The following is a 24,741-nucleotide window of genomic DNA, read 5'->3' as shown; positions in this document are numbered from 1 at the left end:
TGACTCAAACCTGCACTAAAAATCATTTAATTTGTGGAACTTCTGATTGTCATGGATTCGGTTTTTGCTGTACCTAAAACATTATTCCCGGGTGTTTTTTACCTATTAATTTCAGCAAAACACAAAATTAAGCAGAACAATTCAATAAAACTTTACGGCCTTCTAGCTGTTCGGCGGCAGAATCTCGTATATTTTTATGTTTTCAACCTTTTGACGTTTTGCGACGCGACAGCCATAAACTGCCGCTTTTTCATTGTGGCTTTTGTTTGCTGAACGGCAGTTCCAACGCACGAAGCATCAAAGTAAGCCCATAACAAAAAGGACGTTTTGTTAACATCACTTCAGATTAAGCGGGATTTGAATGTATGTTGCAAAACAATTAGGTCGTTGGCGTCTGTCACCAGTTTGGTGAAAAATAATCTGTTAAAATTTAGCTGGCACCAACTGTTTCACTCAGTAACAGTAACAGTTGATAAGGCAGAACTTTGAGAAGCAAGGCATTTGATTGAAACTGTTTTTAGCATCCACAAGCGCAGAAAAAGCTTAAAAAACTGATATTGATCTCATCATGTCTTCAACAAATGAAGTAAGTAAAATTCTTGATATATAATGAACTTTCAGTGTTCAGAATTTTTTACAAACATATTTTGTTTTGCTTAAAAATTTACTACCTTTGGATTTTAAATGTCATTAAAACCGTTTTACTAAAAAATACAGTTGAAAGAAATTGCCAGTGATGACATCACGTGTGATCCTAATTCCTACGAGGCCGGTTCAGGAGGTTTCGGGGATGTCATAACGGGTTACCATGAAGGTCTAAAGCAAGAAGTTGCTATCAAAGTTTTTGCAATCACTGGTGGACCACGGGAGAAGGCGCGTCTGGAAAAAATGTATGTTAAAAGATATTTTGGTCAAAATTTTTACACGTTGATATTAAATAATATTCCTAGAATTAAAGAAGAAATTCAACACTTGCTGAAAGCAGATCATGAAAATGTCGTTCGGGTTCTTGGTTACGTCAAATGGCCTTTCACAATGGGCATTGTAATGGAATACTGTAAAGGTGGCAACCTCAGAGAGCTACTTCTTGATACATCCAAAGAACTGAGCCTTGCTGTGCTCGTTCGCTTCTTATCCCAAACATCATCGGCAATGGCTTCCTGTCACAATTTACCCGGCAAACGTTTGATACATGAGGACTTAAAACCCGAAAACATTATGCTCACTGAAGAGCTCCAATGCAAGGTCGGCGACTTTGGTAGCGCGGAATTGGCAACTTATAGTACTTTGGCAACTATGAATCCGTTGAAACGAAGCAAAAAAGACAGACCCCAATACACTCCCTACTACACCGCTCCTGAAAAACTGAAGGATCCCACCATGAAGCCAATTAAAGAACACGATGTTTACGGATTTGCAATGACAATCCACATGGCACTTTCTCGCAAACATCCCTATCCACGTGGAGATCAAAACCGATTGCTTGACGCAATTATGAAAGGCAAAAGACCAGACTGCCAGGAAATACAGGATTGGATGCAAACTTTGGTCGGTGAAGACAGAGAAATCGCAGAGCAACTCCAACTATTGATGGAGAGATGCTGGGATCAAGATCCAACAAAACGTCCCACAATGACCGAAATAAACATCGATTTGAAAAAACTTTTAAAAAAACAAAACCCCGAAAGTCTACGTTCCCAAGTGTCAAGTGTTGCCAGGGAAATGGTTGTAAACCATCCATTCAACGCAGAAAGTCGCGTACCGCTTCATTACTTTTCCCCAAGAACTGGTCGTTTCGAAGGTAAAACCACTAACAAAACATTAGTTAAATCATCTTTTACGGGGTTCGAACCTAGGCCACTTCCGGGGACGAATCCCGATCAGGTTTTTAATGTGTGTATATGTGTCAAGCGCGCCGGATCATTCAGCATCCTTTTTTAATAAACTGTTTTAATGTTCAGTCCCATCTACTTCATCCAGCGGCTCTGAGGAACAAACCACAAACCCAACACAGGGCACACTAGCACAAGCACAATCTCCTTCTCGACAAGTAAAAACTCCTACCACCAGCAGCAGATCACAGCACACGGGTAAGCAACACACTGATTACGTTATATGTATATTCTTTTTACAATTAAACGTTGTTTTTGCAAAACCAACACCTCTATAGAAATCACACAACTGCAAACATCTTCTGTCGAAGTTTCAGGGAAGAGTCCCCTACTTGGTATAAAAAATAAGTACCAATTTTACACAAAAGTAAATATACCAAAAAATGTTTCAGGTTTGTCGCAAGGTTTTTTATTTTCGTGTTAGATTCCAGCAGTTCTTCAAGCACAGGAGTGGGACGCTTCCTCGAAACTACAGAGGAAAGTGTCCGCATCATCACATCACTAGAATATGTACGTGAACCTATAGAGGGCGCACAACAGCAAGTATCTTCGTCTTCACATGAAAGCCATATTCTCACGACGAGCAGAGCACAACAACTAGGTACAAAAAACAACCAAAGTTAAACTAAAAAGTAGCAAACGTATTTAAAGTCTTTTAATGTGTTTAGATCAAAGCAGAGATGCAAGCAACCGGGGTGAAGAGGGAGCTCAAACTCAAACACCGCTTTTTTCATCGCAACACATTCCTAGACTCGTCAGAACAGAGCAAACAGGTACCAGAATCACAGCATTTGTTTAACGATACATGCTTTTTGTGTTTGCCGTTGTAAATGAGCAACAGCTTTGTGATCTGCAGTTTCACTGATGGCCTTGGAGGACTATACTTACAATCAGTAACACTCCCTGACATTCAAAGTCAATAGTTGTAGGATAATATTGTTTGATTTGGGTCTACAGATTAATACGCTGCAAATTCAAAATTAGATTTGCCTACCGACCCAAATCTTTTATTGTATAACGAAAGCAAACAGCCCCTTTCTATCTGTCAAAACTTCAACAAAAGTTAATTGAATTGATTTTATCAGCATTCTTAGCATGAGGTTTGACACAAAAAGTCCGCGCTGGATGCGACCATGTGCGTAAATCGTGTTGTTTTATTAAAAACCATCCGTGTTCATTGAAAAATCACATTGGGACGTTTTTGTTAAAGTAAAACGACATATGTTTTCCGTTTCTATTAACAACACAAAACCTGTTTTACGTTCTCCAGTTTTTGCAAATAACAACTTTTTTTGCTTTTAGGTGAAAGTGATCACTTCAATCAACAAATCCTAAATTATGTTGAATTATTAAAAACAAAAAAGTATGAGGAAGCAAAAACCATAAAACAGCAGATTTCAAAGTCATTCGAAAGTCAACCAGGGGTCACTGCGGAAGACTTGGAGGAAACAGCCACAAAATTAAGAGATGACGGCAAGAATTTGGAAACCATTTTACTCCTTAGCATTGCAGCAGATTTCTATGTGAGAAAAAATCCCGACATCGCTGCAGCGGAAAGTGTAGTTGAGTGTGCGGAGGAAATTCAGGAAACAATCGAACTTTTAATGGAAAATTCTGATTCATCTTCAAAGTCGAGAAACAGAGAAATCGTGAGCGATCATGTGATCCCACTAATGCGTGATATGATTCAGCAAATCTGTGACCTTCAAATAAACGAAGAAATTCGATTATTAGGGAAGGTTTGGTGTTTGAATTACATTGAACTGAGTCAATATTACATCGGGGATTTGGCATCGATGGAAACAACAATAAAACTTGGAATTGAACTAATGGAAACAAACTTGGGGAATAAAAGCTCGAAATATGAAGTCTATGGTACCTTGTTTAACAATCTTGGTGTTGTTTGCGAGGAAACTTCACGATTCAAAGAAGCAATCGAATATTTCACGAAAGCAATCGAAGTTTACAAATCAGCCGAGGACTTAACTGAGGAAAAAAGAAAAAAAAAGATTGCAAGAAGTGAGATGGGTTTGCAAAACAACATAGAAAATATGAACAAGTGATTAAAATTGCTTATTGTTAAATCACAAAAAATGTTCGTTGTAAATAAACTTTTCGTTTGATTTTTCAGCGTTGTGCAAAATTTTTATTTTAGCGATGATTTTTTTGCTCAAATGTAAAAATAAATTCGCTCATTTAAAAGGTTGACATAAATTATGAACTCCACATTTTTTGGAGATCATTTAGTGAACATTATTTCCATTCATTTCGCATTGTTTACATTTTAGCGTGTAAAGTTATATTTTGATCGTCGATCATCCTGTTTATTCTTATTTCAGATGGTTAAAATCAAAGATTTTAGTCTACTTTAGTCCAGTTTATATCATCAAATTCAAATTCAATTTGTCCTTTTTAAATTAAACAATTTGGACAGCATTGCATTGGCAGAACTAGGTACATCATGGAAAAGTTGGCTTTTAAAGTTTGAAACAGTAAAACCAATGGACAATCCTTGATAAAACAGAATCAGTCGGTTCAAATAAAGGAATATATATTTCGCCAATGTGGCATCATCAGTTCCTGGAAATCTAAATCGATGTAAAAATGAATGTTAAAACAAACACGCTCAAATAATTAAAATCAGTAAAACAGTTTCACAATAAAACACGGGATTGCTGTCACTAACCACCAAAGTCAAAACTCAAAACCCAAACTAAACTAGAAAGCTGTGTTACCGAATTGTTTTGACAGCCCGGAATTGGGTCTAACGATTTCGGGTGGGGGTATTATCTTTTCCAAATAAGTCCCAAAAGCCCTGCCAATCTGATCTATCCCCCGAGATTGTCTCCCCAATTCTGTAAACGGTCCAGAACCCTGCAATGACGGCTCACCACGAAAACCAGATCTACCTAACACTGGTTCTGCTAAAAGAGCGTCTCACAGTTTGTTATATTATATATTATTTCAATACTACGGACTGTTCACTACAACTCCAGTACACAAAACCTCTGCACATAAAACAACCACGACACATAAACAAAAAAGCAAGGCACTACAACAACCGTTCGCGAGACGCCCAAGAGAAGACTGCCTCGTCTTTTACACCACGTACAAAATCGAACACAGCTCGCGGGTCGTTGACCAATCAACCGGCTCGCACAATATCACAAGGTTTCCCGGCACATCCGGGAGCGCTAATCAACGATGCGGAAATGCGGCCAGGAAAATACAGTGCGTGGAAAAAAGCGTGCCACTGGGACAAAGAAAAATAAGGCAAATGAAAAACAGCATTAAGTGGAAATAAGGGATTAAGTGAAAACAAAGAAAAGATGTAAGTGACTTTAGAACATGTAAGAAATACATTTAAATGAGAAAATAAGTGAAACATATAAAACAAATAGGTGAAACGTGAACATAAGTGAACACGAATAACATAAAGCCAAATAAATAAATAGATGAAAGAAACGTGTTGTTTGAAACAAATCGACAAGAAAATGCGCAGCGGCGGACACGTGAAATATTTTTGCTACATTCCCCCATCCCAGAATTTGTCCTAGTCCTGTTAGACTACTCGGATTCCGGATAAAACCTTGTTTGTTTTCGCGTGCGTGTTGGCCTAACATCATCTCTTATCTTCTGTCACCGGTGGAAATTCTTACGGCCAATCACGTGTGCGGCCTTCGAGCGATTCCGCCTTGTTCTCAATAGATACCTCTGGCATGTTATCCAACGCCCCGTTGGCACATGACGATGTTTGCGTTGCACCTGGACAATAGACATGGTAAAACTTGTTCGGTACAGGGCTCGTCTCCTTATCCTGTTCGTCTTCCTCGCTAATGCTGCATTGATGAAACCGGTCCGTAGTTGCCTATATTCGGTTATAATGTACTGTATGTCGATTTCCGTCTCTATCTTCTATCACGTAATTTACCGGACCTTGGGTTTCTACTACGCGATATGGTCCCTTATATGAGGGTTGCAGCTTCTTACATTTGCCCTGTGGGATTGGCGGATTTGTAAGTAAAAAGTAAAATATACTTTCCCACCTCATGCGACTGGCCGTACTGTCGCTTGTTGTACCTTTCCGCCATTCTTTGTCGCTGCACCGAAAGAGTCTCTCGGACAACTTCCTCGGCGAGTAATAGGCAATCCCTCACTCGGTCGACTTCTACCTCATAGGAGCACCGTATGGTCGGGTCCAGACAGGTCGGCAGGGAGGCGGAGAGGGCGTCCGGTAAGCAGGGTATGTGGTGCAAAACCGGTGCTTTCATGTGCGCTTGCGTTGTAAGCTGCAACGACTGCGGGGAGAGCCTCATCCCATCGACGATTGTTCTCGTTTGAGCCAGTCGATCACCTCCATCAAATCGTCGTCTGATGCCTGCTCCTCTTGTAGTTCGTCACAGTTGTACCCGATTGACGCACGAAAATCGACGACGTTGCCCTCTTCGGTTGTGTGATCCGGAGCACTTTGGACCAGTTTGTAAGGGAAACAGTCTTCCTCCACGTTTAGTCGCGACAAAGCATCTGCATTGCGGTGCTTATCACCTTGGCTGTGAGAAATGACAAAATTGTAAGACGACAAGTGTTCGACCCACCGGGCGCACTGACCATACAGTCCCCTGGACCTCTATAGTCACCTTAATGAAGCATGGTCAGTACGGAGTAGAAACTTTTTGCCCAGCAGGTAGCAACGATATAGCTTGGTTGCGAACACTACAGCGAGTAATTCTTTACGGGTCGTCGAATAGTTTCGTTCAGCGCGATTAAGGGTTCGACTGCCATACGCGACTACAGACTCCTTACCGTCAGTCTCTTGTGAGAGCACACATCCTACAGCTGTATCCGAGGCGTCCGTGTCAATAATAAAAGGTTTGCTGAAGTCAGGATATCGCAAGATTGAAGAAGTCGTCAGATGCTCCTTTAGAAGTGAAAACGCCTGCTGACACTTCTCGTGCCGAAATAAATAATAATAGGAAGTTAACCCTAAAAAATGCCGGACCTCTTTAACGTCCCGTGGTACGGGCCATTGTGACACTGCCTGTATTTTACATGGATCGCAGCGAATTCCTTCTTTTGACACAACGTGACCTAGATAATCAACTACCACCTGTAAAGAGTGAACACTTGGACGGCTTTAGCGTCAGCCCGGCGGATTTAATGCGTCCCAAAACATCAGAAAGCCTATGTATATGTTCTTCGAACGTTCTGGAATAGACGATTATGTCGTCTAAATATGCAAGTGCACCACGCCATTCAATTCCATTAAGCACCAGGTGCATCAAGCGCTGAAAGGTTGCGGCAGCATTGCACAAGCCCATAGGCATCACATTGAACTCAAATAACCCGACGTGGCTCGTAAAAGCAGTTTTTTCACGTGATTCTGAATCTTCAGTAACTTGCCAATACCCGGATTTTAAATCTAGGGTAGAAAAATAGACTGATTTTGACATTTGGTCAAGACTATCGTCTATGCGCGGGATGGGGGTAGCTATTCTTTTTTGTTAGTTCATTGAGTTTACGGTAGTCTACACAAAATAGAGTCTCTCCTGATCTCTTTCTTACCAACACGATTGGGCTACACCAGGGAGATTTCGACGGCCGTATCAAACCTTGGCTCTTCATTTCCCTAAGTATCTCCTCGACTTTTTCTTTGTTGTGGTGGGGCATCCTTCGAGAAGGTTGCCGAACAGGTTGGTGCTCTCCAGTGTCAATGTGATGACGCGCGACTTCAGTTCGACCGAGAGTTTTTTTCGAAGCGGCAAACGCATCACTGTGTTCTCACAACAGCTGGTCCAGCTCGGTCCGTTGCTTATCTGACAAATTTACACCGATATTAACTTGTTCTAATATGCAGTGAAGTTGGTCATTTGCTACTACAGGTGCAGATGACACAAAACACACTTCAAGCTGCGAACCAAAACAATCAGGGTGGTTACACACATCGTCGCGTCTCTCAACGACCACATACGTTTCAGGCAGGTAGCAATTAATATCGCCAAAGACAGACACCGGAAGGGCGTGCGCTACTCTTAATCCACTAGGTAAACTTATCGTTTGGTCCCCAAGGTTTGCCAGGAGCACTGTAGTGCTGTCTCCTGCGGCTGTACCTAAACTTGCCGCTGTCATCAGGCCATACTTTTCGGTAAACCCAGACAATCTTTCTAAAAACACGGGCAACGAGCTAGTTGGGTCAAAAGGCCGGTCGTAACAAATCCGACAAGACGCACGTACCTCGGTAAAAGGGAAACTTCGATATCCTCCATAAGGAAAACATCAGCAGCGCTCAGGGATGGCATGGGTGACCTGAGCAAAGGCACCTTTCCTTCACCAGCGGATAATGTATTGGAATGATAACATTGGTGACGTTGTAAGAAGTCCAAACCTAGTATGACGTCGTACTTTAGATCCTTTACGACGTAAACATCTGTTTCTGCGAGACGAGAACCGACATTAATCATTAGGTTTACCCTACATTCGACCGACAGTTCGGCTCCATTAGCTCCCATTAATCTAGCGGTTAATGGTAGTCTGTTACTTCCCGATACAAGACCTACTTGCTGGAATTTTCTTGAGCTAGTTATAGTAGCACTGGAACAGGTATCTACCAGAGTGCATGCATATTTGTCGTTTACCAGTAAACTCACAAATCGTGCGGGAGCCGGGGCCGAAGACGAACGGGAGTTGTCGGTGTTGTTTACGTCGACTGGCTGAAGCTGTTGCTTCCAGGCCCGAGATGGTGTCGTTTTCTGTCGTTTACTTCGCGTAAGGTCCGCGTGTCTAGAAATGCAAGAATTCATTGATCTTTGCCCCTTGGGGCCACGCGCCTTTGCGCCGGTCGTACCTAGAAATGGACATTCACGTTTAAAGTGACCGGGTCTGTTGCATTCGAAACATCTGCGCTCGCCCGAATGTACTGGACTGTACCGTAATTGTTCGTTCGTCCTCTTCAGCGTTGATATTTCTGCTTCCATGGCGCAAATGGTCATTGTCAGTTCGTCGGTCCTTTGCAGGGTCCGGATTTCCATAGCTTCGAGCTTTTTAAGAATCTTCTCCATATCCGGAGTATTTGATTCAACCGCGGCTACTTCAATAACAGGAGAGCTGGTATGATCAATAACTATTTGAGACGCGCCCGCGAAATCGCGCGAGTATTTGATGAGAGATGGAATTGAGTTGGCCAATCGACGGTCGTGCAAACCTCGCAACAAAGTCACATACAACATCTCGTTCCTCAACGCCGCATCGGAACCATTGCGGTATGCGATATCTCGTAAAGCGCGGAGTGCGTAAACAAACTCGCGACTGGATTCACCGGGCAGTTGCACGCGTCCAATCAGTTCATCCCTGCGGTGCTCACCGTGTTGCCCACTGTCCCTGTGGCGCAAAGCGCGTTCCTTCAACACTTCGTACTCGACTTCATCCAAGTTACAGTCCTTGTCTTGCAGTGCCCATTTTAGGTCATTATCTATGGCCGAAAGCAACAAATGCCGCTTTACTTGATCAGAGGCATTAACGCAGGAGCAGTAGGACTCAAAGACGATAAAATACTGGGTTAGATCGTCTCCAGGCCTCAGTGTTGGAGGTTGCATCATGAGGTCAAAAAACATGATAAAAATAATAAAAATGGAATAAAATGTAAAAACCTAATAAAATACAATAAAAAAACAGTCTTCCTACCGAAACCAGTGGGTCGTGGTGGCAGGGTCCTGGCGTGCTCGCCAATTGGTTACCCAATTGTTTTGACAGCCCGGAATTGGGTCTAGCGATCTCGGGGGTGGGATTACCTTTGCCAAATAAGTCCCAAACGCCCAGCCAATCTGATCTATTCCCCGAGACTGTCTCCCCAATTCTGTAAGCGGCCCAGAACCCTGCAATGACGGCTCACCACAAAAGCCGGATCTACCTAACACTGGTTTTGCTAAAGGGGCGTCTCACAGTTTATTATATTATAAGCTATAGCATAAACAACGTCACACCAACGTCAACAAGCCAGGTCTCTTTACCTGTCAACTATCACAGCACATAAAAACAACGACACAAGAAAACAACCGTACAGTAGACGCCCACCAGAAGACTGCCTCGTTTTTTATCAACACGTGCAAAACGGAACTAGGTTTGCAAGCCGTTGGCCAATCACCGGCTCGCACAATATCACAAGGTTTCCCGGCACACCCGGGAGCGCAAATTAACGATGCGGAAAATGCGTCGAGGAAAATACAGTGCGTGAAAAAAGCGTGCCACTAGGACAAAGAAAAATAAGGCAAATAAAAAACAGCATTAAGGGGAAATAAGGGATTAAGTGAAAACAAAGAAAAGATGTAAGTTACTTTAGATTAGGGTTGCCATTCGTCCGGATTTTCCCTGACATGTCCGGGAATTTACTGTTTAAATCTGCGTCAGGGAGAAATGTTAAAATGTACCTAAAAGTCCGGAATTCAAGAAAAAGTATTTGTATATATTATTAAATTAATGTACCGACGGAGAAAGTTTCTAGTAGATAGCTACAACCGCGCCTATACCATGAAACGATAAGAGGTAAACTGGCGGCGCGCAGGTTAACGTACATGTTACTGTTTGGTGTGTGTGTGCGCGTAACAATACCTGTTTGTTACTAGATGTTTAACAATATGCGTTAAATACACAAATAAAAATCCGCGTCCCAAGAAAACACAGCATTCGAAGCTACATGAGAACGGGGGAACTTTCATTTAACTGTGTACCTATTATGCAGGGAAGTAACTTACAACTAAAAGTCAAGTGCGTGAGACATAAGAACATTTTTACAGTTGCATTTTACTTCAAATTTAAAAAGGTCCTTGTGACTCCCATCGTTTAATTGTTTTGGTTAAAAAAAACTTAACTAAACAGAGGGTGCGCAGAAAGTTAATTGACAAGGATCAGAGTATCGTATGTAACGTTTTCTCGTATCGCTGTCCGTGTGACTTCCCAATATTCTAATTTATTCCGGAATAGAAGTGTTTGGATCGCAAAAATGGTCAACGCAGCGGTTCTCAGACTGGGGTCCGCGGTCCTTTAGGGCATTTTGCGGGGACCTCGAAAAGGTGGAAGTAATTTTATATCCTTATTTTATCCAGTTTGTGCAACTAGATAAGTTGAAATCAAAGTTCAAGTGAGAATCGACCGTCTCCATTGTTAAACAATAGGCTTTATTGCATGACAACTAACAAAAATGCAATTGTTCGCGCACAATTGTAATGTTTTTTGTCCTGTCGGTGATGTCAGGTTTGGATCATTGTTATGCGCAATTTTGCATAACTAGCTAAAATCCTGCAATCAACTTTAGTTTTTCTGAAATACACGACTTACGTCAACACATTTACACTTAAAGTTTGAGAAAAACTGGGTTCACGCAACCGAGATAAATTTTGTCAGGGATTGTGTTTCATAAAATATGGCAACCCTACTTTAGATATTCTAATGGTTAATTCAACATGATACCACTAACTACATGCAGTGCTCATTGCTTTTTTAGTACACATGATGGGCCAAAACTGCAATTGTTTTGATTGGTCGAGCAGCAAGCATCTCAAGTTAACGCTCGGTGTATTGTGACGTCCGAAACATTTCCAATCCCATGCTTTTCTTTTTCTAAGGCCCCCTTTTTAGCTTCCAAAGCCGTACTTAACATGTATAGGTCCTTTCTGCATAACATGTAAAGAGAGCCAACGCCAAGTGAAACACCAACGTTTTTTATGTAACAAGTTGCAACTGAAATTGTTAGCACACTACTTCTGTACGTCAGCAGTAAACAAATCACACATTCAATTGAGATGTCACAAAAACCGTTATGACTTGCCCGTTACATTATTGTGTAATAAGCAAATAATCAATTCGTAGCACGGTTTTGTACTGATTGTCCGAACGCAGGGATTATCAAACATTTTTCACTGCGGGCCGGATAATATTAAAAATATCTTGCGAGGGCCACATAGTTTGCAAGCCCTAACGCGCGTCTTTCCGGAACCAACAACATTGCAATCTTTGCTAGAGTCAGATCGTGCTACTGTCAAATAGTAAAATTGTTTCAAAAATTATAGAATCTTTGCTGCAGGCAAAACTCATTTATTCTATCACAATTAACATTAGAAAGCAGTTTCTTCACGCACAATAATGAAGGCGTTGATACTTTTGGTTTGGTCTGTGATAAAACAAACAACTTTTGGATCCTTTTGAGTGTTCTGTAAAATTAGGTGAATTTAGTCCTACATGTTATTGCAGAAATAGTTTTACATTAAATTAACTTTTATTCCAACGTCTCAGGGTAATAACACTGAATGCGACTAGTACATTGCACGATTATCAAAGGGGCATGGGCCTTATTTAAAAAAACACTGGTTTAGATCATCTTCAGGGCAACTTTATTTAAAAAAAAAATTTTTAGACAATGTCGCTGTTAGCAAAAAAATAACGCGCACAGAAAAAAATGTAAACTTTTATCGTTTGCACGCACTTAAAGCATGACATCACAGAGAGTTGTAGCTTCAATTGTGGATTTTGGAGTAGGCTACATAAAAACACACCTAATAGCTATTTCATGACCAACACTTTGAAAGCACTGCTTACGTTTGCGGTAGAGCGTGATCACGTGATTCCACTGATGCGTGAAATGACTTAGCAAATACGCGAACTCCAAATAAACGGGAAAAATCGATCTAGGCCTAATTGGTAGGTTGAGAGTTTGCATTGCTATGAAATGAATCAAGGTTACATCGGGGATTTGGCATCGATGGAAACAACAATAAAACTTTGGCTTGACGAAAATTGACATTCAAAATGAAAAAGTGGTTATGTTTGCTGCAAAACAGATGAAGTTTTGTCAGTAACAAAATCCTTTTACCAAATTCAATTTTTCGTGCTAAATAAACTTTATGTTGGATTTTTTGACTTTGTGCACAATCGCTTTATTTAAGAAATGGTATGGATTATCAACTAATAAATGGATCAACGACAACGAAATAAAATTAGAATCAGTTGTCACGTCCATCTCTTTCAATAAACACGTGACCGCTTGTGCAACAACCGTGACAGATGCACGATCTCAATAAGGCGTGACGTCATAACGTTTCGCAGTAACAGGCGTGTTGGTGTCATAACGTTATTCTATTTTATAATTGGCTGCCCCGACAAAACCACCTTACAATTACAACATGTCGCTGTGCATAGCTACTAGTAGAGTGTGGTTTCTTAACTGTGGTACACAAAGGCTTTTCATGTGGCACATAAGCTTACTATAGTTGGCAAAAATATCGAAATATCGTATAATGAAAAAATTAAGTAGTGTATTTGCGCATTCTTGCCATGATCACGTTTACAGGCCTTTGAAACGTTTATGACGCAACAAACAGTACTATCATGATGATGGCTGCTACAGTGTAATCTATATTTGGAAAAGTGAAACGCGAAAACTAAGCGATATCTTCAAGAGTTACGCGAGTAGAAAACGTTTTGGAAACACTGCACTAGAAGTTTTGCTTTGCCATTATCCGAAAGCAACAGTTGTTACGCACCACGGCAAACACATAAATCGCAGAACCACTCAGACTGGCGGTGGTTATTTATCACATTAAAACGTGACTAGCCATCGACTAAATAAGCGGTGTACGTTGTCCGGCGACAAATTTCAAGAAGATACTCATGTATTTGTAGTATTGTGTTGATAATGAAGTATTTTCTTGTAGAGCTTGCTACCCAAGTTAAAAATGCAAAAATTTTAGCCTCCACAAATCGGTGTTTCAAACCAATTTGAAGAGAGCCACAAGTATTTGGTCCTTCAAAGATTTTTGAAAATCACAAAACTTAATCAGCATTGAAAGTGCAAAAGGTACAGATTTTGTTGCAGAAACGGGGAAAACTATAGCTTGGATACAAGGGGAACCACAACCAAATCACTGCAGACGGTTTTAATTTTGACATTTCATCCCGGTCGAATGCAGCAAGCACAATATCACACATCATAACTCTGGTGCACCCCCTAGTGGATAAAAATATTTGAGTATTAGACATTAACATGTGACGTGTTAACGTGAAAACTATGCTTTTAAACAAGATTCCCAAAAATGTGATATACAATCCATGGGCTGAGTCAAACTCGTCACAATAGGAAAAACTTTTCATCAATTTACACAACTTTTTGTCCACGAAGTGTTTTCGTCTTTGCCAGGTTAAACTTGTTCCCATGTCACAAAGCACGTGCATCTGTCTGTAAAAACAATCATCGAAATAAATATCACGCATCTCGGAAACATGTTGAAAAATAAATGTCTTTAGGTTTAAGTCAGATAAGCAAAAAAGCATATTTGACCATCGAAGCAACCGATGGTCAAAAATTGACTAAGTGACAAATATTAATGGCGGATCTGAAATAAAAAACATCTTATGGAAGGCGATTTCGTCTCTGTGAAGATGGACATTGTTACGTCATATTTATGAACTACAACGCTAAGTTTTCAAATCGTTGCACATGGACAACACGTCGCTTAGTGGCGCGATGCACTGTCAGTTGCCCAAAGAAGAGGGTTTCTAGGTACTCAGTGAAGTCATTCCGTGTACTGAACGTTAAATATTTGTGACTTGATATCTTAAGACAGTTCAGGTTGGTCGTACGAGACAATATGTTAACTCGGGGGTGTCCACAGTCAATGTCAGGTATAATATTGCCACAATTAAAAAAATGCCACAAGTACGACAAACCACATTCAATTCTGTATGTGAAGCATCTTAGTATGTGAAGCAGTAGTATAAACCAGAGGTCACTAAATTTGTTAACAAGAAGTTGTATGAATTTGGTAATAATGCGCGAGGGCCAAATAGTATAAAAACCGAAAGCCTGTGATCTTTCTGTCGTCTTATTTTTGATGGCGCGACTTGTAAATTGCAAAATGGTGTGAAATGTATGAGAGTCACCTCTATCGAGCAATATTTCTCGCTTCTATTACAGGTAACAAAGGGTGAATGTTTGTCGACAACCATGATTTGTTAATTTTCTCTGTGTTGCAACAAATGGTGGTTATTCTACGAAATAGGTGAATACAATCCTACATGTTGTTGCGGCATCACTTTGCATGGAGGAAATTATGTTGCAATATTTATGTCAAGCTTTATTTTATACATTTATTCGGAAATGCTCTAAAGGGACTACAAAATAAAACGAACGTTTGTACAGAGTGGAACACAGAAATTGGCACAGCACTGTGTACGAGTTGGACACCCCTGGGTTATCAGGTTTAAATAGTGGCGTAAAACCGACAAGTGTTTTTGTAATCGTAAAATACAGACCTTCAAACCGTCAAACCTTTTTCCTTTTTCGAATCTAACGATGTGACGTACTTTCATGGGTGGTGAATTCAGTGGCACGTCAAAGCGCGTTAACATATCCGCCAGTGGGCGCTATTGATTCAAGATTTCGTTTCAGTCGGGGATTTCCCGTCGGTTGTTGGCTGCAAAATTTGTCCTTCGTCACATTTATCAAGTACCGTTCCACTTCAGTGATTTCTCCCACTAGTTGTTCAGAAATGTAGGACTGTAAGAAAAATTTAATTACATCACAATATAAGTTGTTTAGTAAACGTTTAAAGCTCCATCACATAAAGCATTTAAGTAATTCCATGCGCATACTGAGAATTAAAATTGAAACACCTTTAAGTTAAAAATGACACAAATAATCAAGATCAGAATGAGTCCCATAATAAACTATTATGCACAAAAATGTAACAAATAAACAAGAGGTAGACAAAATGGTCTTTGCCAAACATCAGTGACACAAATTAATGTCATAACAAACTAATTATGTCAAGTTTATAGAGCTCTTCTGGCCAATGTATTTGTAATTATGTATGTCAAATTAAGTCACTATAAACACAAACTTCCCAGAACCACATAACCTGAACCAGGGGCGTATCCAGAAATTTTTAAAGGGGGGGTCCAACAATTTTTTTTGGGAAAATCCCCAATGACGTCATTATGACGTCACACGTCGTTCAAAACGACGCGTTATGCGGCAAAGCACTTTTTCCAAAATTAGCGGTTTCTCTACCCATCTAATTGACAGGAAGAACAGGTAATTTTAGCGAAAGCTTTGTAGTTTTCTGATTTCGCCGCTGCTATCCAGCTTACTCAGCCCAACTGCAACTGCAAAATAAGCGTGTGTAGCCCGACCTGCCTCGATGGCGACTTGTTAAAGGCGGCTACAATGTAAACTATGATGTTCATTGCAAATTGTTTGGTGAGTCTGATCTTTGCATCTCAATAACAGCTGGCTGATTAACAGCCACACATATGTCTCTTCTTTCTTTGTATTCTTGAATAACGTCAAAGGCGAACGTTCAAATCAGCTACACATCCACATGGGATAACAATAGAAGCCCCAAAATAGCCGCTTTCCCGGTGGAAATAGCAGGAACAAATAGAACCCACAAATAGAACCCAAATAGAACGACGAATAGAAGGCCGAAAATAGCCCCCCGCAAACATCAAAGTCCACGCTTATATAACAATGCGAAACATAAGCCGGTGTACGAATTCTTTTTCTCATATTACTTATATTATTTATTTTAAGGTAGCCATGTAATTTATAGTGCCATAGCGCCTTTTGGTGAACACCATATGCTTTTTCACAGGGTGGAAACGACGCGTTCTAATACGAATCACAACTGCGGAAACATTGCAAATACCGACGGAAATATGTGTCATAAGGGAATAAACACTATGTTTACTGTTAGATCTTTCTGGAACCCGAAAAATGGCTGAAAATAACTTATGACTACTATAGAAACGGAAATATAAACATTAGTCTATGCAGAAATGAGGGTAAACATTTCCATTTCGTGGTGTGAAACGTTATTGCGAAATAACATGCAATCGTTTTCATAAACATTGCACAATAGTGTTGTAACCGCTACAAAAAGCTCCCCCCCAAAAAGGGTGCACAATGTGTTTGAATGAAAAACACATTTTATCAATATTAATGGTCGTTAGCGACACGCGACAAGAGAGATTGGTCAATAGATGGCGGTAGGTGATGACACGTGGGGATATATACGTTGGAAAAACATGCACAATTAAAGACGGAAAATGAACATTACAATTATATATCTTGTCAATAAGGGTATGACTCTTCGGCTCTTAGAATAAATATTGTAAGGAAAACAATAAACGTCGTCAAAACAAGGGTGGAAACAGAGAATATAATCTGTAAGTATAGACTGGCGATACATAAGTTGACAAAATTGCACACAAGAATGTTTTATCGATTTATAATGCGGTTTGATAGCTATGATATATATATATATATATATATATATATATATATATATTTTTTTTTTTTTTTTTTTTTTTTAGTTTTATAAGTATATGCGATACTTGTATAAATATATTACTTTACATTCATGTGAAAAAGGAACGGGCGGAATAATGTAATGCAAATTCATATGACAAAGTAATGTGTGCTATTGGATTCTCCACAGGTTTCGAATTTTGAGTTTTTAACGTTATTTACAAAACATTGATTATATATTTTTGTAGTGGAGACACAATAAGGGTTTCTGCACTTGAATGAGAAAGGCGAAAACAAAGAAATACTTATATATGCAAAAAGAAATTGTCATGCAGAAACAAGGTTAGTAATATTCACGGATTAGATATATATATTGGTTTCCCTAAGCAAAATTTGGTTGACTATTCTAGCAGAATGACAAACGTGAAACGTTAAAGTTAATGTGTTGTGGTATGATCTGCCAAACGGCTAGAGTAATATTACGTTCAGGCTTAGCTGAGTGTGTGAAATGTTTAATATAGTATAGTGTAACATATGCTGTTCGCTCAGCAACTAGTCTGGGAACAGTATTTCAGGCTTCTGGTTCTGTGTTAATCGCTTCCTGAAACTGTCCATTCGTGTCGTCATCGTTGTTTTGTTGTTGATGACGTAAATTCCAGCGGCGTTGTAATTCTGCAACTGCCTGGTTGATTTTTGGTCTTGCTATTGGTTGAATACGTTGAAAAAGATGCTTTAATGTCAACAGGGACAAGGCTATTCCCCAGAACAAAGCTTGGATAACGAGGAAGGAGAGGAATGCATTTGCAGCAGGACTGGTCACAGAAGATAAAAGGGTGATGAAAGCTGACTTGAGAAGATTTTGCGGCAGAACCTTGTCATCAATTCCCCCTTCTGTGGAAAGGTTAGTTTGTGAATCGAAGAAGAAATTCATTCGTTCGTTGTTTAGTTGAGTGCTTGAGAGGACGTCTAGAACGTCCGATAACGCGCGATTTTCACTAGGTATATATTTGAGAAGCTGGGCCGCTTCAACGAAATCATAAGATTGAAAAGATTCATTTATCATCTTGATAATAGGAGAAAGTAGCTGGATATTGGTTTCGACTCTTGCAAGAGTATAATTGACGAATAAGTAATAAGTATTATGAACTTTGAAAGTGAACATTCGGTTGGGCCGAAATGTTTCCTTGTAAACTAGGTCTGGGAAAACATTACTCTGGTCATAAAGTTGGTAGGTCTTTTCATCGTTGTTCACCTGGCCAGTATGAACTTTTACGAAAAGAGGCCTTGTAGCAAAGTAATTGCTATTCTTTATTCGCAGACTTCGCAACAAACGCATTTTTGATGTGGTACAAGCGGTTTCTAAGAGCATGTCGCCGTGCGTCATCGCTGCTGTCGGTTTCCCCTTCAAGTAGGATAATATCTGGCTTGGGGAAATGTGTGCACTGGACCCCGCCAGTAACGCCGTTATTTGAGTAGATTGGCATTGAAAGTATAAGATGTCTGACAGCTGTCTTCTTCATGTTTAGGCTGAGTCGTAAATGTAGGACTCAAAAATATCGTTTGTAGACTTGTAAATAGTTGGAGCATGTTGCTCGAAATGTCTTTTTGTAGACTTGTAAGTAGTTGGAGCTCTTAGCTCATAATTCGTAGAATTGTAAATAGTTGGAGCATGTTGCTCGAAATGTCTTTTTGTAGACTTGAAAATAGTTGGAGCTTGTTGCTCGAAATATCTTTTTGCAGACTTGAAAATAGTTGGAGCTTGTTGCTCGAAGTGGTATGCACCATGCAGACAAAATATGGCGTAGAAACACGTCGTGTTTCGGCTAGGATGCTTGTTTTCTTGGGTTTGGGCAATTGTCCCCAGCGTGACTGAGCTCACTTGTTTTTGACAGGTTCGTTGTTTACATGTGAAATTTGTGTGTGGAAAATGTGTAATCTTATTAAACAGCTCAAACCAGGGAGTCAATACATATCATGCAGCGTTAGTAGTGAAATAAAAACGTTTTCGGCATGACAAAACCGTTGACATGAAACGTGAAACATAAATTGACGGTGAGACACATCGAAGAACACGTTTACAGTTTGACACTAGCAAAATATTTACTTAGGCTATATTAATTTTTAATTTACTAAATTAGTAATGCATACACACAACTAAACATGTAAGTATACACAGCTGATTTATCTTATAAAGTGTTACTTAGCGAATAAAATATAGATTTCACAATATAGAAAATAGTCAAGTGCAGATTTCACACGCACTTACTTAAGAAAGGAAACACGTCTCCATCGGCGCAAACGCGTGAATGTTAATTCCGTGATCTTGGTAGTCGAGTTGTTCCTCATCTTTTGTTTCTGATTCCAATGGGATGTCGGTGGCGTTGCACATAACTAAAATGTCTGGTTGTGCTCGAAAAGTCTCTGGTAAGTTCGGTCGAGCGTCAGGGCAATCTGTCAGTAACCCTTGTCCAAATGACGACTTGTTCGAACCGTTTGGGGCACCACTTTGAACGTGCTGTCCGAACCTTGCTCGTAAGGTACCAATTTGAAGCGACATCTGCCTGCGCTGGAAGCGAGCTCGGAAGGTGTGTAGTAACTCGTGGGCACCACTTTGTAGGTGCTGCTGCCTAGATGGCGGCCTGTGAAGGACCGCTACGGTGTGAACTATGATGTTCATTGCAAATTGTTTGGTGAGTCTGATCTTTGCATCTCAATAACAGCTGGCTGATTAACAGCCACACATATGTCTCTTCTTTCTTTGTATTCTTGAATAACGTCAAAGGCGAACGTTCAAATCAGCTACACATCCACATGGGATAACAATAGAAGCCCCAAAATAGCCGCTTTCCCGGTGGAAATAGCAGGAACAAATAGAACCCACAAATAGAACCCAAATAGAACGACGAATAGAAGGCCGAAAATAGCCCCCCGCAAACATCAAAGTCCACGCTTATATAACAATGCGAAACATAAGCCGGTGTACGAATTCTTTTTCTCATATTACTTATATTATTTATTTTAAGGTAGCCATGTAATTTATAGTGCCATAGCGCCTTTTGGTGAACACCATATGCTTTTTCACAGGGTGGAAACGACGCGTTCTAATACGAATCACAACTGCGGAAACATTGCAAATACCGACGGAAATATGTGTCATAAGGGAATAAACACTATGTTTACTGTTAGATCTTTCTGGAACCCGAAAAATGGCTGAAAATAACTTATGACTACCATAGAAACGGAAATATAAACATTAGTCTATGCAGAAATGAGGGTAAACATTTCCATTTCGTGGTGTGAAACGTTATTGCGAAATAACATGCAATCGTTTTCATAAACATTGCACAATAGTGTTGTAACCGCTACACGTGACTGTCAGGTAATCAAAATCGTTGCTTAAAAAACAGGGTCCAATTTCCAAAGAACTAAATCTCTTGCTGAAGCGGTAATCCTACTGTTAAGTTGCGCAAAGTCACGAATGCACTAAAGGTGGTAACTGCAGAAGGCATAAATTGTGCCTGGCAAGTAACAAATTACCCTAATAACATAACTCGATTTACATCGATCTAATGTTTTTGACAAACTATTACGTGTTTGGCGGATCAAAGCAACACAACATTACACGTTTTTAACACTTTTACATTGTTCAAATGCAAAAACAGTTTGATATGTTGCACTTAGTGCAGTTACCACTTAGCAAGAAACTGCTATCAGCGTCCTAGCGGGAACGTAACTTTCCGATTATTAGCGCATAAACCTCCTTATTAAACCCTTGTTACGTCACAATTGGCGATTAGATAACAAGCGAATACAAGAGATTGAAGGCTCACGTCTTTGAGATAACGACTCCCTGTTATCACGCAGTGGTAAACGGAACGATTTTGGCCTATTTAATTTACGCATAACTTTTTGAAAAGGGGGGGGGGTCCGGACCCGCTATGGTAAAAAACTGAATGCAGAAAACTTCAGCGAAATCAAACTAAGTAAAAGTGTCATTTAGAAAGGATAGGCTTAATAATAAAGTATCACAATATCGATGCTAAAATTCCAAAAACTAAACACAAAAAGACTACTTCAGTTTACCCTAAAATTGTATGCATAAATAGTTATAAACGTGTCATTTGGGATCTTTTTCTCATTCAATGATAGTTTGTTTGGCCAGTTTTTGCTTTTTCTCTGCTCATTGGTGATTGGGGCATTGTCATGTAATCAATGATCTGGACTGTTACATCACTAAGTGACACTGTTGTTGGCCCTATTTAAGAGAAGAAATAATACATTAAGTACGCAAACTCATATTCAACCCACAATGGTCCAAATTTAAATGCAGAAAGCCCCAAAAAAGTTATATCAATGTAAAATGTCATTTAGAAAGAATAGGCTTAGCACAAGATATAAAATATCATCTATTATCAGCATAATATAACTGTTAAAGAACAAACCTCAGCCAAAAGTCTTTACTTGAAATGGAATTTAGAAAAAATAGATTCCAACAAGTGGACAATCCAAATCTTCCTTGTTCGCTTAGAAACTTAAAAAGTATGAAAATTAGCAGTCAGGTTTTGTTAGGTGCATAACAGATCGAATAATCATAGTCCTAGCAGCTAGCACACAAACAAAACATATTTGCATTTCTCCATATTGTAACATTGTGACATCACAATTGTTTGTGTGAATAAAGAATTAACCATTCAACAAATACGATGGGTTGTGGCTACAAACTTGCAACAGGGAAATTTTCATTACCTCTCAACACAAGTTGTACCTTGAGCATATATGATTGCTTTTTAACTATTTTTTAGTTTTGCAAGATATTTTTATTTATTTTACTATTTTGCAATTTTTGCAATATGAAAACATCCCATGAGTGAACGCGTAAAGTCACGAAGTTGGACTGAACATTCAACAGTGTACGGGAGTTTTTGGTATTTTTTGCATTTCTTGTTGCTATCGTTTGATAGTTTCACATACACAATAGACTTTCCTTCCCACAAAAACATCAACCAAGCAGAAGGGTGGGTATTTTTATTGGGACGAAAAAAACTATCCAAGAAAAAGCTTGGGGATGTATTTGACACACGAATTACACAAAAAAAACAGTCCAGCTTGCTGGAAAAGATATCTCATACTTTCTATAATATCTTATACTTCGTTTGCCTTGCTAATGTACCTGTGAACAATACAATACGACCCACAAAACATCAGCAACGTTAGTTTTTTTCTACTCATTGGTATGTTTCATGGCAACGAAATGTAGTTGTTGTTGCAGGCAAATGATAATGACAAAGATTACCAATATGCAAAAATGTAATAACCTGCAGAACGCGTTTCCGCGAAATGAATAATTGAGGTTTGGATATAATCATCACCGATTCACAAATGTTGAGTTGTGTTTGCATTTGCAGCAGCCAGCACCACAGAATCACTCAGATTCATACAAACAAGTTCGCCGTGTGAACAATGGAGTTTCGATCGTTGTGATGATACTTGAGCCCCAAACTTGGTTACCCGTCACGCCTCAGTGGCGTTCTACCCCAACCCATCAGCTTTATTGTTGCAAAGTGACGTGGCGAGACTCGAATGAAACATTATTTATGTTTTCACATCTGTTTTTAACCTTTTGATCAAAAATTGTCGGTAAACTTTTGTTTTTTATTTACACGTTACAAACCCTGTTTGCTTGAGATACGTTACGTAGCAGAGCCTGATAAACGAACGTGGAAAGGTTGGTAAATGCTACGGATCACACTCTGGAATAAGAAATATTTTACATGACTGTTTAAACGTGTTTTCAAACATTTTAAAACAATTGCTGATTTTATCACTAAACACTTTCCATTTTTCAGCAACACAGCATAGAGTAGTCATAACAGCGTTTCGCAAAACACTTAAGATTCAAGGTTAAGTTTTAGCGCAAGCTCATTCGTTTGATATGGGCGTTTTTTTTGTGCTTTTGTCGTTTAATTTACTGGGAAACGTTTTGTCTTCAGCCCCTACATTGTACGGTCTAGTGACAACTAAGAACGCGCCGGTCTCGGTGAGTTTGTGAAAAACACCTTTTCTCGTTTCAGCTGATGCACATCAGGCGCATTTCAGACATACTAGTCGTGTTGTCGGTCCGACTTTTGTTCATGCAACTGCACATGCGCAATAGAAATAGATGTAATAAAAAGTAAATTAGGTGTTCAATGGAGTGTTGGAGGCGATAAATTTGACGATGTCATTGAAACATTTATATCCGAAAGAAAATTAATTACTATTTGTTAAGTAATAGGTTGTGCTACATAAGATGGTGTTTTGGTTTAGCATGTTGAGTTCACTAGCCACATGTGCTAAAGATAGCTCAAATATCAAATAAGTAGTGGAGCGGTGATGCTTTTGAGGTGCGTAATATCTCATTAATAAGGAAACAATGTCGAAAGTGTTTATGGATAAAAGTATCTCAGAATACATACAGCGGTGTTGCCATCAGGCATATTTCATAAACTCTTTATTGTGCGCAACTAGTAATTGTATATTCTGTGATTACTAAAGAAACTGATTACAAGTAACGAAGGTTTTTAGAATTGTGAAACACTCTAAATTAAAATTTTAATATCTTTAAAACGACAAATTTTATGGCAGAAGGATTTCCACAAACACAGTCAGGTGACAACTGCGTTATACATGCTTCGCGAAAAAACAATTTGTCTGCTGATCGATATGTTGCTTGGCAACGAAATATAGTTGTTACTGTGGACAATTATTACAAATTAATGAGTAAAAATGATAATGTGTCAAACTAAAAAGTAAGAGTCGTGGTTGAGAATCACCGATCCAGAACAGTTTGAAATTCCTTTTGTTTGCAGCAGCCAGCACACAGAGCACAACCCAAAAGCAGAATCACTCAAGTTGATGCAAACACTTGCGCAATGTAAATAGTCGCGTTTCTATCGTTGTGACGATACTTTACTTCCCACGTTGGTTACCCGTCACACCTCAGTGGCGTTATACCCCAACCTACAACATTTATTGTTGCAAAGCTTTGTTTTGCCTATTCTTGGCCTTATAGTTCGATACCGATTAGAGTTCCTGAAAAAATTCTGGTTGTTGACTTACACGTTGCTGACCGTAAAATCTCGTTTTCAATTAGCTGTTGCAAGTGTTTTTCAGTTAGCTTGTGAATCAGATCTGGTTGGACTAGCGCAAATAATCTGTTTGGACTGCCATTTGCGCACCCTGCAGGAAATACTGTGGTTAAATCTTGTATCTGTTATCTTTCCATTCTTTCGTTTTGTCTGACACGACAGAAACAGTGTTTTGTGGGCGTCGCTTTTGTTTGTCAAGAAGTTACGCCTCACCAAGCCTCATAAACGCGTCCCCAAGCCTCATAAACGCGTCGCCATATTGTCCAATAGTGTTGTCTGGGTAAAAATGCGTTCTGTTGCAATTTAGACTCATTATTGAACTCTGTGAAGTTTGTTCTACATTAAAGTAATGCAGTGCTGCCAAAAAAAATAAAAAAGTTTGGGCTACAGGCATTGTTTGTTTTAGCCATTGAGATTTAGTCTGCAATTA

General features: G+C 39.5%; 2 protein-coding genes and 1 pseudogene across 5 annotated transcripts; 1 reads left to right on the top strand and 2 right to left on the bottom strand.

Moving 5' to 3' along the window:
* Window positions 1–313: 313 nt before the first annotated feature.
* Window positions 314–3,955, top strand: LOC145213981 (uncharacterized). 2 transcript variants are annotated; one of them, XM_080082400.1, is made up of 8 exons: window positions 314–586; window positions 718–890; window positions 951–1,801; window positions 1,962–2,090; window positions 2,171–2,227; window positions 2,317–2,493; window positions 2,561–2,665; window positions 3,195–3,955. In XM_080082400.1, the coding sequence occupies exons 1-8, from the start codon at window positions 569–571 to the stop codon at window positions 3,953–3,955; spliced, it is 2,271 nt and encodes a 756-aa protein (XP_079938526.1). In that variant the 5' UTR covers window positions 314–568. The 2 variants fall into 2 exon arrangements, with proteins under 2 accessions (XP_079938526.1, XP_079938527.1); XM_080082401.1 differs by lacking the exon at window positions 2,171–2,227.
* Window positions 3,956–8,206: 4,251 nt separating this feature from the next.
* Window positions 8,207–9,984, bottom strand: LOC145213982 (uncharacterized). 3 transcript variants are annotated; one of them, XR_013856938.1, is made up of 3 exons: window positions 8,734–9,984; window positions 8,537–8,669; window positions 8,207–8,322 (listed from the first exon to the last, which is right to left on the bottom strand). XR_013856938.1 is itself a non-coding variant. In XM_080082402.1 (3 exons), the coding sequence occupies exons 1-3, from the start codon at window positions 9,497–9,499 to the stop codon at window positions 8,302–8,304; spliced, it is 837 nt and encodes a 278-aa protein (XP_079938528.1). In that variant the 5' UTR covers window positions 9,500–9,984; the 3' UTR covers window positions 8,207–8,301. The 3 variants fall into 3 exon arrangements, 1 of the variants encoding a protein (XP_079938528.1); XM_080082402.1 differs by having other exon boundaries at window positions 8,817–9,984; XR_013856939.1 differs by having other exon boundaries at window positions 8,209–8,274.
* A 7,273-nt stretch (window positions 9,985–17,257) lies between these two features.
* LOC145214499 (uncharacterized) lies at window positions 17,258–20,549 on the bottom strand (annotated as a pseudogene).
* Between the last annotated feature and the right edge of the window lie 4,192 nt (window positions 20,550–24,741).

The sequence above is a fragment of the Phallusia mammillata genome, chromosome 2 (genome assembly GCF_965637545.1).
Source record: "Phallusia mammillata chromosome 2, kaPhaMamm4.hap1.1, whole genome shotgun sequence".
Classification (NCBI taxonomy): Eukaryota; Metazoa; Chordata; class Ascidiacea; order Phlebobranchia; family Ascidiidae; genus Phallusia; species Phallusia mammillata.
Note: the sequence above shows the minus strand (reverse complement) of the source record. Positions and strands in the feature narration are given on the sequence as shown.